The sequence below is a fragment of the Podarcis gaigeae genome, assembly GCF_964106915.1.
Source record: "Podarcis gaigeae genome assembly, chromosome: 8".
In the NCBI taxonomy this organism is placed as follows: Eukaryota; Metazoa; Chordata; class Lepidosauria; order Squamata; family Lacertidae; genus Podarcis; species Podarcis gaigeae.
In genome coordinates, this window is record NC_139684.1 from 36,964,416 (window position 1) to 36,983,889 (window position 19,474).

Sequence of the window (19,474 nt, forward strand, 5' to 3'; positions counted from 1 at the left end):
ATTTGCCACTGTTAAGTTGTGTGGAGTTTACAATAGGCCTGGAGAACGCCCCATGGCAAATTTGTTCCCGGCGTTAAGTAACAAGGCTTCTCAAAGAGACAGATTAATGGGGACTTAGCTTTTCACCATCTTGCACCCTCTTATGTGCTTGTCTCCTTGGCTGCCTTTGCTTCACTGACAGCTGCCATTCTCTTTGTGTGTAAGTGACTGGGTCTCGATCTGTATGCAAACACACCATGTATGTCATTTGCAAGTTAAGGATTCTGCCCAAACTTGGCATTATTATTTTTTTAAAAATCAATTTCATCTTGTTTCCATATAGCTAAGTAATGCAACCTTTCCCTCTGCCTCCCTTCAAATCACTCCTCCTGCTCTTACCAGTTGAATCAGGTCCGTAGCTCTGTGTTGTTTGCAGAAGGTCCCAGGTTCAATACACAGCATCTCTGGATAAACCTTGGAAAGAATCCTATCTGAGACCTTGGAGGACTGTCACCAGGCAGTGTGGACCAGGGATGAGGAACCACTAGCTTTCTGGTTGTTGTTGCCCTCCAACTCCCATTGGTCCCAACTAGCATGGCAAATAATCTGGGATTACCATAATCCAGCAGCAGGGGGAGCACATCAGGTTCTTCATCTATGGTGGATCAGACCAAGGCTCTGTATGGGGGACCTTTTGTGGCCAGTGGGCTAGATCCTAATCTCTCTGACGTCTCATTGGCCACCGACCTATCAGTCAACTGGCATCTTAGTTCTGAATTTAGGGGCAAGGAAGCAAGGGTTAAAATATGGTCAAAAACAGTGGAGTTTTGCAAGGTTCAGTCTGCCATCTTGTTTGAAATGGTGTCTGGTTGCATCCAAACATAGATGGAAATCTGTTCCTTGGTGTCAGGAACCATTATGTGAAATTTGGTTACAATAGTGTCCAAAAGCATAGAGAGAAGACAGGTGAACCACTTTCCAAAGTATATAGTAGATTATCATTAACGAGCAAATGTGTGCAGTGTTGCAAGTTTCTCAAGTGTTCTTTTCCAAGTTTAGTTGGAACATTAGACATTTCATTGCAGTCTCATAGTCTTATTTTAGACTATGCTATCACACATAATTAATGGAGTAAGATAGGAAAATGCTAAATATAGTGACCTCTGTGCCTTAAGTCCACATGAAACATAATGTGTAAATAAATAAGAATTTGGTTTTATTTTTGAGAGAGAGGGATTCCTGAGAAACCAATCTTTTCTTTCTTTTCTGTTTTACTAATATTGGATACAATCCATGGCAAAACTCTCCTAGCATGTTAAAAATAAATTGGTACGAGTCTGAATCAAACAACCTACCGGTATCTATTCATTTTGGGTTAAGGATGTATGAACCCCCTTTGATGCAGTTTATTAGTGTCATCAATATTCTCTTAGCTTCCCTTGAAATACTTACCAGTACTTTGAAATTCCTTTGGTTGAAAAATCTCCAGGTAGGGCTTCGCTTCCTGCCTGAAATTCTGGAGAGCTGCTGCCAGCCAGTGTGGCCAGTACTGAGCTAGAGGGATCCATGCTTTTTCCCGAGTTTAAGGCTGATCCTCATGTTCCTAAAAGGTACCAAACTCTTTGTGTCTTTGAGCTCCTGTCAGTAGAGTCCTGAACCCCCTTATTCAAAGAGCTGTGCTTCTCACAATATTGACCATTGCTTTTCATTCTAACTGCCAAGGTACATTGGAAAACGTTCAAGTCAATGGCTATTCTCAGCAAAGGTGCCCTTTGAGGATTTGTTTTTATAGAGCCTTAAAATATTCAAATTTGATTAGAATACAGAGTTTTCTTTGACAATGGTAGCTTTTAGCTCGGGAACCAGGCGGATTAACATCTTGCCAATTAGATTAGTGCCGGTATTGTCCGAATGAGTTTGTGATACAAGCCGGCTCTCTGAACACTCCTTTTCTTCCCCTGAATTGGATTAAGTTCTCTCAAAGCCACAACAATTATGCTGAGGTTTGCGGTCGCTTTGCAGACTTTTATTGTTTAACCAAATTTGAAAGAATTTTCTGAGCTTGACCTTTTTTCACATCCGATAATGACAATTGGCAGTGAGGGGTGGAGCGGGGAGCCTAGAGGAAAACGAGCTGGATGGGGGAAATATCAAAATGCCAGATCTTCTCATGTCACCTGTAAAGACAAATTATATTCAAATTCCAGAAGGCCTTAACATGAAGTTGTATTATGTTTGGGGAAGACCAGTAGCTTAGGGGTAGAACATCTGATTTTCACGCAGAAGGTCCTAAATTCAATCCTCAGTATCTTCAGGTAGGACTGAGAATGCCCCCTATTGGAAGCCCTGGAGGAGAAGAAGAGTTTGGATTTGATATCCCACTTTATCACTACCCTAAGGAGTCTCAAAGCGGCTAACAATCTCCTTTCCCTTCCTCCCCCACAACAAACACTCTGTGAGGTGAGTGAGGCTGAGAGACTTCAGAGAAGTGTGACTAGCTCAAGGTCACCCAGCAGCTGCATGTGGAGGAGCAGGGATGCAAACCCGGTTCACCAGATTATGAGACTACTGCTCTTAACCACTACACCACACTGGCTCTCTGAGCCTCTGCCAGGCAGCATAGAAAATACTGAGCTGGTTGGACTACTGTTTGACTCTGTATAAGGCTGTTTCCTTTATTCTATGTTTTTATGATAACACTAAGCAGTGAAGAAGACCTCCTCTTACTTTAAAGTGCAGAAGAACACTATTCCCATACAAAAGAATCTTCTCAATAATGCAGCCTGGCCCAATCTGTTTGGACAAAGATGACATGTCCCCCAGTGGTGGCTGACCCATTAGGGCAAACAGGGCACTGTTCCACCAACAAAATTAGCTGGCTCTGCCAGACATTGCCTCTGACACTACCTACTGATAGCCTCCCCGACTTTTGCTCTGATGGGCACTAGCCACCTCTGAAGGCACAGGAAATCAATACGAAGCAACTCAGTCCTGAACAAAGGAAGGCAGGTCAAATCAAGATCCCTGGACTGGTTTACAGTTTAGCTGTTGTTCATTAAATAGATCGAAGCAGCCATTTAATAAAGGATAGGACAATGAAACAATTCAAGGAATTAGCAGTCATTTCAAGAAGTACATTTAATTATTTGTTCTAGACTTCCATTTATTCCACAGCAGAAAATAGGAGGATATATCAAACCTCTATTCATTTAGCCAAGGAAAGTGGGATTCTGAGTGGAGTAACATTGTGTAATGCTACATAATTTTAGCAGTCATGGGGAGTCCTAAGGAATAAGGTTTCCAGCTGACCAGAACAACTAGCTTAGCTCACTCCAAGCAGCATGATCCATTGAAAAAGCAGGCAAAGCTTTTTGTGGCAAGATAAGGATTTATCACTTGCTAGTCAAGCTGGTGAAATGTTGGCCTCCCTAGCAAATAACCATGGAGGCTGCTGAAATCTTGATACCTTAACATCTTATTCAGCTGCTTGGCTTCTCAGATCTCCCTAGGCATTACCCACACATCCTAGCACCTATCTTCACAGCCATATGGCATAGACATTTGGGCATTTGCTTTATAATGTGAGCTGAGGTTTTCAGGAAGTGGGATCCTCTACTCCAGAGATGGGGAACATGTGGCCCTCCAGATGTTGTTGGACTCCAGCGCCTATCAGTTCTAATAAATTCTCATGAATGATGGGAGTTGTAGTCCAGCAATGTCTGGAGGGCCATACTAAACACAATATTCCGTGGCTTTTCCTCTGTGCTTGCTAAGAAATAGGGGATAAACACCTCCATGAACAATGCTTCATTGTTCCTACTTAGGTTGTGTTTCTGACGAATGAAGGACTGAGTTTGCTTCAAACTCAACAAACTTTTAACATTGTGGTGAGATTAAGGACCTGCAAGCAATGTTGGGATTTCTTTTTAAAAGCCAGGTTTTTGGTAAGTGGATGAGAAGAGTGATGGAGAGGGAGAGATCAGTCTTGGCAAATGTGAAGCTTCAGCTGTGTGAGAAGTGATGTTTTTTAAAGAGTGATAAGCAGTGAGCAATGGACACTTTATCTTACGAGGGCAGTCAGTGGCGCTCTGTTGTTTTCCCCCACCTCCCCCTGGTACTCAGCTGCTGTAGCCCTCTCTAAAGGTAATGCCAACGTGTGTTTTCTTTGTGTTCTTTGTTATTATTAAAGCTTGCCTGACATTCACCCCAACCCCTTTTTGAATAGGCCACATAATAAAATCAACATTTACATTGTATCCATAAAGCCTGGTTAAATAAGAGAAAATACACTGGGGGCAGAAAAGGTTGTACATTTTATAGGAACCGCCGGGTGAAATTTACTGGCCTTTTCAAGGGTATAAGGTTGCAATGCAATAGACCCCTAATTCCACACATTCATTATTTTTAAACACACACACACACACACACACACACACACACAGAGAGAGAGAGAGGCTCATGACTAGTGATAAGAAGCACCACACAGCACATTGAGAGCACCAGATTTGTAGAAGGCTGTCTATTATGACCCCATAATCCAGCAGTGATCAAGACACAGAGTCAGAGGTTGTAGAGTCACCATTTAAATAGCCAGACCAGGTTCACACCTGTGAAACTGCTACTGGAGTCCACTGAGCCTAAGGTTGACAGACAGGAGCCCTTGGAGCCATCTCCCATAGCAACAGGGCCTGTACAGCCAGAGCTAATGCCCTCATGGTCATCTTTCCTTGAGCCTAAGGAATCAGATGCTTCCCACAATATGTTATTGGTCCAGTGCCACAGAGAGCTCACCAGACGGAAGGCCATGGAATGTAGGAGTGCCCAGAGCCTAGGAAATGTGGTCTGGGGCAGAGGCTTTGAAAAAGCTCAAGTGGCTTACTCTGAGTTCTCCGTGGTGCTGAAACTCCTGGCCTATCTTGCCACATTGTCTTCTAGCCTTTTTCACCAGACTAGAACAGAACACACTGGCCTTGGGACAGGGGGCAATGTTTTGGGATTGCATGACAACTGCTTGGGTCCTGATTGAATCTATTGTGTTCCACTTGACTGTCTCTATAAAAGTGCATGTAGCATCCCAATTCATTACAATAATCACTGTCCCATATTTTGTTGAAGGTCCTCCTCTGCACTCTGCACTCATTTAAACTGAAACAAGCTGTCCTCCATTGCAAGTAACAAACAAAAGCCAAGAGGTAGAGCAGCCTTTCTAAACTGGTGCCCAACCGATGTTTTGAAGTACAGCACCCATCATCTCTAACCACTGGCCATTTATACTGGAGCTGCTGGAAGCTGGTCTGAAAAACATTTTTGAGGTCACCAGCTTAGAGACAACTGATCAATATCTTCTGGGGAGTGGTGGGCCACCCTCTGCTAGAAATTGTTTTTTGTCAAATTTTGGACTGCATTTGAATTGCTTTTCTGTCTTGCTGTTTTAATATCCCATTGTGAGTCATTTAATCGTTCAATCATCTTCTGTGCAGCCCTAAAAAATCAATTGTATTATTTGTAGCCAAAAAAAAAAAAAAAAAAAAACCCCGCAGCAAAATTTCCAAGGGCCACATTGTATCTCCTCTAAGTGCATGTTGCCAGCAGTGACAGAACATTCTGGACATCAATGAGATGCATCTGGCACTTATATGAGAAAAGGATGGACAGATGTTCTGAATGGAGAGTTTATGTTACAGCTTGTAGAGCGTCTTACCATTGACTTGCAGCCAGCTATCATCTCCACAACCCAAAGTTGAGGTCGCTTTTGCACATCTGCTTGCAATTACTGGCTGTAGTGTGCAAGGATTTTACAAGCTGCAATTTTCCACATAAAACCTACAACTTGAAAGGAAGTTGCAACTTAGCACATGAAAGATAATTTTAATGGGAAATGCCTAGGGGACACTTCATTAATCTGAAGAGGTGGTGATAAGAAACGCTTCGTGCAACTCTTTCCTCACTACAAAGGGTCACTTGTGCCTTTTGAGGATTTTAAAATTGTATTTGGATAGGGCGGGTTTAGTTGACAAGAGCCATGTGGCCTCTATCTACCCACCCGGCACTTGGTTTTCTCACTAGACATAATGATAGCAAAACCAGGTTCAAAGCCTGGTACCAACAATATAGGAACAGTCTCTGGTAAGAAAGGACAGCAGAACTAGCAAAGCCCCCCCCATTTTAAATGATTTTTTTGCGCTTTTGGGGGTGCTTGGTGGGTTGTTGCCTGCTTTAAAACAAATCTGCATTGTTTGTTTTGGGTTGGGTTTAAGAGTTTTGCCTGTTTGGGGTCAGGTTCTAAGCATCGCAAGTTCACTTCTGTGAAATAGGTATCATATGGTTTTCAGATGTTTCCCTGGGCTCAGAAGTTTGGGGATCTCCACATTAAAGGACGCAGGTGGCACTGTGGGTTAAACCACAGAGCCTAGGGCTTGCTATTCAGAAGGTCGGCGGTTCGAATCCCCGCAACGGGGTGAGCTCCCATTTCTCAGTCCCTGCTCCTGCCAACCTAGCAGTTCGAAAGCATGTCAAAGTGCAAATAGATAAATAGGTACCGCTAGGTAAATAGGAAGGTAAACGGCATATCTGTGCGCTGTTCTGGTTCACCAGAAGCGGCTTGGTCATGCTGGCCACATGACTCGGAAGCTGTACGCCGGCTCCCTCAGCCAGTAAAACAAGATGAGTGCTGCAACCCCAGAGTCGTCTGTGACTGGACTTAACTGTCAGGGGTCCTTTACCTTTACATTAAAGTTATGGAATCAGTGCAATCGAATGGCATGCCAGTGGAATCTAGTGCCAAAGGCAATCTGGGAATCACAAGTGGGGAGCACTGGCATTGCAGCTAGGCTCTGCTTGTGGGCATCTGGTTGGCCACAATGAGAACAGGAGGCAGGATTAGAAGGGTACTTGGTCTGATCCAGTGAAACTCTTCTTATGTTGCCAACCTCCCTGGCTCGAGGCCAAACCTGGCTATCTACAAAACACGACCCAAACGTGCTATCTGAATTTGGGTGTGTGGATGGGTCATAGGTCCTCTCACTAGATTTATGTTCAACTAGGATCGTATGAACCAGTACAACAGGGGGGAGGAAAGGTTTTCCACCTGGGAGCCACACTTTCTCATAGGCTATCTGCTGACCACATGCCAGTCGTGGGAAGGGACCAATGAGAAACTGGGCAAAGCCATGGGTAACAGCACTCAGAGCAATGGATGGGACTCTTACCCTTTGCATAGAATGCTACATTCCAGTGTGGTGCAGTGGTTCAAATAGTGAGCTAGGACCTATGAGGCCAGGGTTCAAGTCCCCATTCAGCCATAAAGTTCATTGGGTGGCCTTGGGCCACTCACTGCCTCTCAGCCTAACCTACTTCACAGGGCTGTTGTGGGGATTAAATGGGGAGTGGCATAACCATTTAGGCCACATGTCTGCCCTCCATGCAGGCAAGCAAGAGGCCTTATCACAGTTCCAGGACACATTCTAGCCTAGTAAAGGGACCTAAGGAGGACCTGCATCAGGAATGATACGGGGAAAAGAGCCTGCTGGTTCATGCCAATGGCCCATCTATTCCAGCCAACCAGCTGCCTGTAGGAATATGGTACCTCAAGTATTTTTGGCTTAAGAACAAAACCCCAGCTTCTGTGCACAATTAAAAGGCATTTCAAATCCAAGGCTATGTTTCAAGCTGAATTGGTTAGAAGCCAATGCATCTATCTGCAGAGAAGCTTCCCGGCTTCCTTTGGTTTAACCTAAAGTCTGTAATATTGCAACTAGCTCACTCCAAACCTGGGGAGAAATTGGCTTGAGGTTGGAAAAACTGGCTGTCTTTTCACTCTTTCAGCAGCAATCTTCAAATGGGCTGGAGCCACATTGTTCTGGGGCTGTGAAACTACAATAGGCCAGGGAAGATGGAATGGTGTGGAGATTTCAGTATCTGAAGTTACCCACCCCTGCAGTACAGGTAAGTTCTGAAGTCTTTTCTTTGAGCTTCTTCCTGAAGTCTCCTTCTGCAATGCAGAGCATAGCTGGCCTTATTGCAAGGTATTAATGGCTTCACACAAATCTCTCTCTCCTACCCAAACTTCATTTTCCTTGTGTGCTTTGACATTCACCTCATACTCTAATTTAGTGCCCAGATGCCCAAGAATGGCTTGGCATTAGCTCAGCTACACACAAACATGCCTTATTCTTAGTGCTCCAGCCAAGTGAAAACCAACCCCATTTTCCCTGCAAGTTAGAAAAATAATTAGGTGAGACTGAGCACAGGGCTGGAGAGCAGCAAAGTGTGTGTGTGTGTGTGCGCACACACGTGCGCTGCTCTGAAATGTCTTCATGCTTGTGTTTGAGCTCAAAACTTCATCTGCTGCCCTGTGTAGTGCTGTGTGCCAATCTGTCTTCCGGTTTCTCAAAGGGTTTCTTCCTCCGTGAAAGAGGCTTCATTTTTATGCTTCATTCCCAGGGCCTTTGAGAATTTCTTAAGGATTATTATATACTTTGGGGAGGTGTTGGGGTTTGTGCTAAGTTTATCATGGCATAAGAACCAGGCAAACCAGGACCAGGCAAATGGCTCGTTTCATCCAGCATCCTGTTCTCACAGTGTCCACCTAGATGCTTGTGGGAATCCTACAAGCAGGATCTGAACACAAGAGCACTCTCCCCTCCTGTGGTTTCCAGAAACTGATATTCAGAAGGATATTGCCTCCAAACATGGAGGCAGAACATAGCCATAATGACTAGTAAAGGTAAAGGTAAAGGTACCCCTGCCCGTACGGGCCAGTCTTGCCAGACTCTGGGGTTGTGCGCCCATCTCACTTAAGAGGCCAGGGGCCAGCGCTGTCCGGAGACACTTCCGGGTCACGTGGCCAGCGTGACATCGCTGCTCTGGCGAGCCAGAGCCGCACACGGAAACGCCGTTTACCTTCCCGCTGGTAAGCGGTCCCTATTTATCTACTTGCACCCGGAGGTGCTTTCGAACTGCTAGGTTGGCAGGCGCTGGGACCGAGCAGCGGGAGCGCACCCCGCCACAGGGATTCGAACCGCCGACCTTTCGATCGGCAAGTCCTAGGTGCTGAGGCTTTAACCATTGATATTTCTGCTTCATGAGTGGCCAAGAGTGGCATGTGTGTTTTCCTTCCCAGTAAGCACCCTGGTACCCTGCTGCCCACATTTACTGATCTGAAAAAGCCCCAGGATATCTTTCACTGAGCTTTAATTGAAATGTGGGCACCCAAGAATCCTGCAGAGCACAGGCTACTGGTGAGATGATTTGTTGATTGAAAGGCAGGACACCCACAAGCACCCTAGCCCACCTTGAAAGTAAGCTAAGAACGACAAAAGCCCTGTACCAGACTCTTGATAATTTCACTGGGTTTTATCTCCCTTTAACAATAATAATGATTATGTTCAAATGCAATTCCCTTTCCTCATTAATTGATGGAGAATGGTGGGGTAAAGAAGGAAGTGCTGGAGAAAATTTTGACAATAGTCCTGTGTTCTTATTGGACCATGGTTCTATACAGCCATAGATAACTATAGGCAGGGGAAGGCATTGCCATGTGACAGCCCTCTTCACTCACAGGAAGGAAGGTCAGGGGAAGGAATGAGAAGCAGAGTTCTGTGGCTGCCCCCTGGACATCCATGCATTGACACAAACATCTCCAGGTAAGAAGGCTATGAGCGAGCAACTCCTACCGCCACTCTTCTTTTGCGAAACCTTTAGCAATTTTTTTAAATGAAGAGCTTTCCCTTGCATTCATGAGGACCAGTAGTTTGCTAAGCATAAGCAATGGCCGTCACTCAAGCTTTCATGATGGGTTGTGCAAAATCACAGCTGTGCAACTGATTGTGCCTTTTCTTTCCATTGTGATTTGCTAGCATAGCTGGACCATTCAAAGCCATTTCTTGTTCCTTTTGGTTAATTTCCTCCCTCCAATATAATTCAGTGCCATTGGATCAGATGTTTGGAATTAATCCATAGTTATTGTGGTGACAGTAGTACTCGCCATATTTTCGTCGTCATCCTCCGTGAACCAGAACATTTATTTCATTCTGCTCTCATTCTCTCCAGTTCTTAAGGAGAGCAATTGAAGACATTAAAAGCTATACTTGAAGTGTAATGAGTCTTAAGCATCTTTGCCCAGAAACAAATCCTTCTGACCCCAGTGGAATTTACCGCCAAATAAATGTGCTTTGGATTGTGTTGCCTTAGTCTCTCTAAAGTGAAGACTAATGGTGTGTGCACATAATATCCAAAGACTCATGCAAGTTAGTTTCCTTTGGTCACACTACACCAGTTATAGCCCTCCAGCTGTTTGGGGACTACAACTCCCATCATCCCTAGCTAACAGGACCAGTGGTCAGGGATGATGGGAATTGTAGTCCCAAAACAGCTGGAGGGGCAGGTTTGGCCATCACTGCACTACACAATACATTTGCAGCACCCTTATACCCCTTTAACAGTTGTGGTTTCCTTCAAAGAATCTTGGGAACTGTCGTTGGCCAAGAGTGCTGGGAACTGTAGGTCTGTGAGAGGGTCTGCTAACAACTCTAAGTACCCTTAACAAACTACAGTTCCCCACATTATTATTAGGGGGTGGAGGCATGACTGTTGCACTGCTATAAAAGTGCTTTAAATGTATGGTGTGGATGTAAGCTTTATCCGATGTAAAACTATGTAGATCATCAGGCAATAGCTTGGCTTATTCTGAAATACTGTGTGTTAAATTGGTTGGACTCCAGAACAAGGGTCTATAATACAGTCTGGTTTCTCTCCCACTCACTCCATGAACCTCCAAAACCTGTTCGCTCACTTCTGAGCCTGCCACATTCATGTTCACTTACTCCAAAGGTGCTACTTCTGTTGAAGCTCCAGTGGAAGAAAGCTTGGCACTGGCAATGCAGTGGACTTCACACCAGGATGCCTGGGAAATTTAGCTTTCCCAGCAACCCAGACATATTTTGGGAGCACTGGGAAAATTGCACTCACCCAATTCTCCTGGTGCCTGGAGTGCTGCTGTAGCAGCAATGGAAATGGGAGTGAGCAGAGAGGCATACCCACTCCCTTTTTAACCCCACACCAGTCAGAATCAGTGTAATTTAAGCAGGTTGTTGGGAAGGGGAGTGTGTGCTGGTGATTCAGAAGTAGAGGGTGGGAAGCTGGAGCAGAGGTAAGCAATTGTGCAAGGAATTCCTCTCTGGTTTGGATTAAAGCCCAAGTGGAGATGAACTTGCAGGGAGTAACAAAGCTCACACTGTATTCCAAACTGGGACTTCTGGATAACATGGTGACTGGTCAGGCAGCTAGCTCCAGAGCTCCACAGATAGTGCAATTTTAATTGAGTTTTAATGGGTTTTAATTTCTTTTAAACCACCCTGTATTCCAAGTGAGCTTTCTGGGTAACTGAGGTTCATATTCCCAGCCAATGAATTATGAAGCTTGAGTCTGATTTGTGCTCAAATACTGCTTTTGGATACAGTATTCTGGGTATGTCCAGGAAATTCCAGGTGCATAGCAACCCTATCAGGCAAAGCTAAGTTAAATGACCCCGAGTATGTCCTCTTAAGAGCACAGGAATTGCCTTTGAAAGAGCATAAGAAGAACTCTGCTGTTCTGACTAAAGACCTACCTCAGGGGTAGCCAACTTGGTGCCCTCCAGATGTTCTAGATGACAGTTACCATCAACCCACAATATAAAAACACAAAATACATAATCAAGATTTAAAAAACCCCCCAAATCCTCTCCTAACACATTTTGAAAGGGCATTTGATGTCAATCAACCAAAGGCCTGGTTAAAAAGGAATGTTTTTGCCTGGCGCCTGAAGGTGTTTAATGAAGGCACCCAGCAAACCTCCATGGGGTCAGCATTCCACAGAAAAGCATTCACTGCAGAAAAGTTCTTGTGTTGCCACCCTCTGGACCCCTCATGGAGGAGGCACACCAAGAAGGGCCTCAGAAGATGATCTTAGGTAGAGATCTGGGTAGGTTCATATGGAAAGAGGTGGTCATTGAGGTATTGTGGTCCTGAGCCATTTAAAGCTTTATAGGTCAAAACCAGCACTTTGAATTGGGCCCAGAAACTAATTGGTAGCCAGTACAGTTTGACCAGGATAGGTGTAATATGCTCAAACTGTCTTGCCCAGGTGAGCAACCTGGCTGCTGAATTCTGCACTAGCTGAAGTTTCTGAACCATCTTCAGAGGCAATCCTACGTGTAACACATTGCAGTAATCTAACCTCACTGATGCCTTCAAGAACATCACAACCACTATTTTGTAAAATACAACACCTTGCAAAACAGTTTTATTGGTACAGAAGATACTCTTTATTGTATATACTTCATTTTAGTGCATATTTCTATGTCAACTTAAATAAGACTTTGTAACACAATATTTGAAGAATCCCCTAACATTTACAGTGCACAGCTTTTTTAAAAAAACAAAAAAACAAAAACACTGACTCTTATTTACAGTGACCCATAGGAGGACATTAAAAAAAAGAGGACAAATATTTCACACTCAACAACTTGACCCACATCTTGAATATAGTCAACCAGTGCATACATCACACTTAAGTCCATAATTATAGGGGACGTGGTTATTCCAGGTTCCATATCAAGGGATGCAGCTTTGTCCCTTCTCTCATGGGGGGCAAGTAGTGGGAAGGGAATAGAATAAGATAAGCTTTTCAGTTGCCTAAAGTAATAACAGGGCTGTGTTAAAAGGAAACTGTTGCTGACTGGGATGAGTGAGCTCTCATTCATCTTTAATTAATTTATCAGAAGAATCCAAAGATGTCCCTGGAGATCTTTCAGGTTCCACAGAGTCTCAATAACAAACTGGCCCCAATCCAGTGATGGATGAGTCTGTTACTCACATTTGTCTTCCACCATTTCTCCAAAGGGTTTGTGGGACACTTTAGATGTTGGTGTGTGTGTGTGGGGGGTTCACCTTTGATTTTCACAACAACCCTGTGGCCTGAGAGACAAGAGTCTTGCCCAAGGCCACCAAGTTTGCTTTGAGAAGAGATCTGGACCTTAGTCATTGCTAGCTCCAAGCCCTGTGCTCTGTCCATTATAGTAGTGAAGCGGGTGCTTTTTAATGAATACACAAGAATGGCTCCCCCCCCCATCATTTCCATTAAGGGAGATGATTTATAAGGACTCACATGTATTTTGGGGCACTGGCAGCTCAGTTAATGGGAACCTGAGCCTAAATGTTTTGTGCGTGCAGATTATACATGGAAAGCTAGATCAAAGTGATGGGTTGGGTTTTCCATCCTCACTTCCAATTTTGGTTACATATAGGTTTTTCCCCAATAAACACACACAAAAATACTCTCTGGTTTCTGGAGAATATAGACTACAAATACACATGACTTCCTCTATCAGATTAAGGCAGCTTTGGAGAATATTGCACTGCAGATCACAACACTGTTGATGCCAATGCTTTATTCTCCTTCTATCACGTTACACTGTGAATCAAAAAAGGCAAACCCATCCTGCTAGCCCAGATCTAACTAGATTGGCTAATCAGAGTGGGTTTGATGGGAGCTTCCCACATAAAAAGGATAAACATTTCATTTTACAATATACATTTGTTTTCATTTTATGAAAAAATAATAAAAAACTGATAAAAATATTGATATACACAGAGGTACCCTTATTGAACCTTTTGCTATAAAAAGGCATTACAAATTAAGCAAAAGGAGAGGGGGAAAGCAACCAAGTAAATGCTAACTATAAAGCTCTTCTCAGTAAGGCAAACTTGAAAAGACTATATGGTGTAAGATACTTGCGCAATATTTGGGAAAAGGTTCCTGCTTTAATAGAATGAAGTGCATGATTGAGAAAAGATCATAGGAGCCAGGATCCAAAGGGTGACACAATTTGGTATGCACATTCAAGGGGCTTTTTTTGACTTCTCATCACCTCTGTTAATCCATGACCATTTCTGAAACTGTAGAGAGCTTCAAGGCAGGTGACCATTAGCATTTGTATCTAATGTTCATTCTACTCAGTTTAGACACATTGAAATTAACATACAGGACTAACATAGGTCTATCAGTCTCAATGGATTTATTCTGAGCAGAATTTAGTTGGATATAATTCATCAGTATGGATGTTTGCTAATGCTGAGCCAAAACAAGTTGGGAACTCTTTTTGTGAATGTATGTGTGTGTGTGTATTGCTATGTGTGTGCTGCTACACCTCTTTGCAAGCCAACAAGCTGCCAACCAGCATGAAGAAGAAAAAAATACAGAATACTGCAAGTTGCAGAAGGTGACCCTCTCCGTCTCACCCTGAGATGACAACTTTCACAGTGAAAATTTACCCTTATGAAAATTTGATGTGAAACTCATTCCTGCTATTCAAAATAAAGTGAGTCAAAAATCCCACCGGGCCTGGCTAAAACAACCCTTTGGATCCCGGCTATCAGGTACATTGTACAGATATATGGAAGCAGATCATTTATAATTTTGAAAGGCTAATCCACAGGTACATAAAAAACTGACAGCAGGTGAGTCTCAACAACAGCCAGGCTCCCCTCAGCAGCATTGCACGCTGTTCCAGAGATTCATTTGGGTGCGACACCAAGATCTGTGAAGATGATTTGAGGTAACACAAAGGCATAATCCTCTGCTACGGTTCTCAAATGCTATTTCTGATACTCCTTCAATGAATTAAATATCGAGTCCAAAAGGGGAAGCTGTTGACTTTGTGTAGACTCGTGTTGACTTCAATTTGTGATCACAGAGTCATAAAGTTATTGGTCTTCTGCCTGCTGAAATACTCAGATTAAATTATTGCCAAGAATCCATCTTAAAGATGGAAAACAAAACAGAACAGGTGGGTCTTGGAAGGTGCTCCCTGTCAAAAGTGCCTCTGCTTCTTCCATTCAAATGAATATTGGTCCAACACTGGGATTTGCACATGACTTTGGAAAGACCCAAACTGAGCATATTTGGGTCTTCTCTACCATAAGCTTCTGTTCCATGTCCTCAACAGTGTAGCTGGTCTCCCTCCCTCCCCAGTGTTGCTAGAGGGAGACACAACGTTGGCACTTGGCCATGTGGATGAGGTTTGTTTAATACTAAGCTGGGTGACTTGGTATTCTTAGGTTCCCTATTTCTATCCAGTTCCAAATTGCCCTTCATGCACAGCACTAATATAACAACAGTGTATTGAAACAATCATTTAGAAGGTTTGATGGTTCCTCAGATCTAAAGCACTTACTCTCAAGGGGATGTTAGATGAAAAGAGAGGACAACGAAAGCAATGTATAGAAAAGTGAAGAATGGAGATTTGTATTGTCTGGGTTACATCATAAATCATCTACACTCAAAGTGTTTAGGTGCATTAATTGCACAACAGTCTGATTTGGTGTGGATGTCATGCTAATGCTAAACAGCACATCATGATGTTAAGGCACACTGGGGTCAGATGGACTTCTTGCTATTGGACTTCTTGAAATGAAATCAATGTGCTGGGCAGATGTGTAGAAGAGTATGCAGTGGAGCAAAAACTGCTCCCAGAGCCCCACATAAGGGCAACATTTTCCTCTCCTCTGTGGCAAATAACTTCTGAAAGCCTGGCTTCACTTATTATGGGTGGTGGAAGAGAAAATGAGTGTGTACACACTCTACTTGAAATGAGGCTGGAGAGGTGGAGGAGAAGGAACTTTCTGAGGTAGAATGCTGATAGTTAAGATCTGTTGTTGGTAGCAAGGAGGAGAAAGAGGGAGAAAGCGGGGGTCAGGAAGTGGTCATAGGCAGAAAGGCTTGAGAGAGGCTCTGTCGGTTGGAACTTCAAAGCTACTGGACTTTCCCCAGGCACTGTCCTTCTATACCTCCTTCTCCCCAAGCTACACTTATCCTGCTCCATATCTTCCTTGGCTGGAATGTGTCCCTGATGTGGGCATGCCTTTTGCTTTCCTGGATGGAGAAATGTGTGTTGTGAGGGGCTGGCTGCCTTTCTGAAAATGATATATATGTAGCTTGACTGTAGCCTACTGTGCTAAAGGTAAGAGCCAATTGCATTGCTCCACTCATTCTATCCTCAGGTTGCTGCCTGCCCATGGTATGTGGTTCCTGGAAGGTTGTCCATGGGAGAATGTAGTACTTGGGTTGAAAAAGGTTGATAAGCACCTTGTTTAGAAATTTGGCTGGGGGTGGTATGGTGGAACATTACATCATGTGAACCCCCAAACAAAAGCCTAAATTGGTAGAGCCCATGCACAGCTTTACCATCTCAGTGAGAACTAAGCCAATGATTTGTCCAAATGACCTTGGGATTACCACATTCATCAAATCTGACATTCTAGCCACCAGGTTTTGGGGGGCTCCCTATATGACATACACTAAAACCCCTAAAAGCTATTGAATTTAGCCATTCTTAAAATGGATTATCACCCCTCCAAATTTTGTCTTTCTAGCTTCTGCAGAAGATCATTAGAATTTAGATAGATCATGGTATATCAGCAAGGAGCACCTATATGTTTCAGTTATAAAGGACTGACAAGATGGTTTGTGGAATAGGTCAACCCATTCAGAGGAGCCACCATATCCACATCTGACATGCAGCCAGCTGGTGGTGCCTTTTATTTTATGTGTGTGTGAGCATAATGAATTTGGTGTGTGTGTGTGTATAATATTTTTAAAGCACAAAGTATAAACAAAGCATAGCAAGAGTATTTGATTACTTCTCTCTCTCTTTCTCTCTCTCTCTGGTCCTCCACTTCCACTTGTGTAGAAAACACAGGAACTACTAGGGAATGATTTTGCCCAGTCACACACACACACACACACACACACACACACACACACACAAAGATTCTCTGCCATTTGGCCTCAAGAGCTTGGAACCTAATTCCAACACTGGCCACTTTCCAGGAAAGGCAGATATGTGCAACTAAGACAACCACCTTTGTTTAGAAAAGTATCGCACCAGAAATGACAAGGGAGTGTTCCAAAGTACTACCTAAGCAAGTCACCCACTTGACCGAACATGGGAGGGGGAGACATCTTGATGCTAAGAGCAATTTGACAGTGGGACTGGGGTCTATGATTTCACAATCAAATGTTGATTTGCAGATGGACATACCTGTTTCAGAGACTAGAATTTTGTCTAGTCAGACCAATGCCAGACATACTTTAAAGGGAGAAGGCAGAGGCTCAGGGGCAGAGCACCTGCTTTGCATGCAAAGGTCCCAGGTTCAGTCCATGGAGTCTCCAGGTAGGGTTGGGAATATCTCCTAACTGAAACCCTATTGAGTTAGATGGATCAATGATCTGACTTGGTATAAGGCACCTTCCCATTTTCTCCCTTTGAAACAAGCATTTGAAATATGTTGTTGACCTTTCTGCCCCCAGATAAGACAACCTTTAGCTGAATACTGATTTTTATCCCCCTCCCCCATTTTTGCTTCAGTCATTAGCAAAGATGACTCCTTTGGTCAGGATCAAGATCAGCACACTGAGAACTTATATGTTAATCCCCACCCACCCTGTAAACCTTAAACAAAAACCAATGAATGGTCTGGGAAGTTCATTTAACAAACTGAATGATTGTGTGATAGGGTGTGAATGATGAATCTTCGCCCAAAGAAAGCTGGAGATACTCTTCGGAGTGTGCCAGCCTGCCAGGACCAAGCATGATTGAGAGCTTTGTCACTGACTTCACAGGTATTCCCAATTTATCTTTATAAGGTACTGGCTTTCCTTTTCTTAATCATCATATAGATAGCCAATGCTGGAACTGCAAGGGGAAAAAGAAGAAGAAAAGATTTGTCTGAATACTATGGTGATGTTGTTAATGGTATTGCTAAATTCTAGCAAAAACAATAATGAAGACCTCCCTTCCCTGCACACTTCACGGGGCTAAAACCTGAAGAGAAGGCTAGTGAGCAATAAATATAAAATAAGTAAGTACAGCCTATGAACTACAAATTTCTTTGGGTTTGGAAAGCTTCTCAGCAAAAAGGTCCAAACTGATTTTTGCAAGAATGACATGGATCCCACTATATCAGGATGTCCAAATGTTGTGGGACACCTACTCCCATCAGTCCCAGGAAGCATGGCCTATGGTAGGGATGATGGGAGTTGTAGTCCTTCAACAGCTGGAAGCGACCACATTGGCTACCCTGCTCTACATAAATCCAAGGAGCTTTCTTTCTAATAAAACTTTTATACAATGGCTCAGAATCAAAATATCAGTTTGGCCTGTGTGTGTGTGTGTATGTGTGTGTGTGTGTGTGTGTGTGTGTGTGTATATATATATATATATATATATATATATATATATATTCTTAAACCCATCTGTCTACCTGTAGACATATACACGTTTGTGATTCATATATTCCTGTTTGATGTACATTATTACCCTGTTCAGTGATACCTCAGGTTAAGTACTTAATTCATTCTGGAGGTCCGTTCTTAACCTGAAACTGTTCTTAACCTGAAGCACCACTTTAACTAACGGGGCCTCCTGCTGCTGCCGTGTCGCCAGAGCCCGATATCTGTTCTTATCCTGAAGCACTATTTCTGGGTTAGCGGAGTGTGTAACCTGAAGCGTATGTAACCCGAGGGACCACTCTACATCTTTTCAAGGAATGTACATTTACAAAGGAATAAAGTTCAGAGAAGAATACAAACCTTATACTGCCGCACATTCCCTTCTGCTACAAGATGGTGTTCATTCTTAGGTGTGATGCAATATGCTAGTCTCTACAAAGGAGCACAGGCAGAGGAGAAGAATCACTTTAAGGAAAATTATACTTGCATATTGATGACGGAATAAAGCTCTTGACTTCTATTTTTATTTTTAGTAATAAAAACACACTTTAGTTAGTGCGGGAGTAAACACATCACAAGTTACACAGACATCTTTGGCTGCATGTGAGGATTCTGTGACACCACAGCACTTTACACAAAAGGCAGGAGTGGGACACAGAAAGCTTAGTGGCAAATAACATAACCTTCTTTGAACCAGCTTTGCAATAGAAGATGCTGGGAAGTGAAAAGCAAGAGAAGGAAAATTGTGCCTTCATGCTTTCTTACTGAAAGGCTGAAGCACATCTAAAGTGAACGTGACAGCACTGAGAAGGCTTTCCCATGGCAGTGACAGGAAAATTAATATGATCACAAAACTGGTAATTGGGAAGCGAGCACAGTGCAATTGCAATGCAGAATAATGGGAGACATTTTTTCACCATAGAAACCAAGGCTCTCTTTTTGAAAGTATAGATGAACCAAATATGATAAATTTTGGGTTCTGTATCCTTATACCAGTGCTGGTTAACCTGTGCCCACCCACCAAATGTTGTTGGACTGCAACTCTCATCAGACTTTGCCAGCATGGTCAGATCAGGGTGATGGGAGTTGTAGTCCAACAATGTCAGGAGAGCCACAGGTTAGGAACATAGAAAGCTGTTTTATACCGAGTCAGACAGTTGGTCCATCTAGCTCAGAATTGTCAACACTGACTGCCAATGGCTCTGCAGAGTTTCAGATAGGGCTT

At 43.4% G+C, this 19,474-nt stretch overlaps 1 protein-coding gene and 1 long non-coding RNA gene across 2 annotated transcripts in view; one reads left to right on the forward strand and one right to left on the reverse strand.

Annotated features, from left to right (window-relative positions):
* The window catches only part of LOC310850962, a 285,884-nt gene that overhangs the window by 104,612 nt on the left and 161,798 nt on the right, over positions 1-19,474 (forward strand). The window lies entirely within an intron of this gene.
* The window catches only part of SLC6A2 (solute carrier family 6 member 2), a 56,602-nt gene continuing 54,616 nt past the window's right edge, over positions 17,489-19,474 (reverse strand). The window contains exons 14-15 of the mRNA XM_083752931.1: positions 18,610-18,681; positions 17,489-17,713 (exon numbers count right to left, since the gene is read on the reverse strand). Coding sequence (XP_083609057.1) covers positions 17,690-17,713; positions 18,610-18,681 — 96 coding nt within the window. The 3' untranslated portion in view covers positions 17,489-17,689. The remainder of the gene's footprint in view (positions 17,714-18,609; positions 18,682-19,474) is intronic.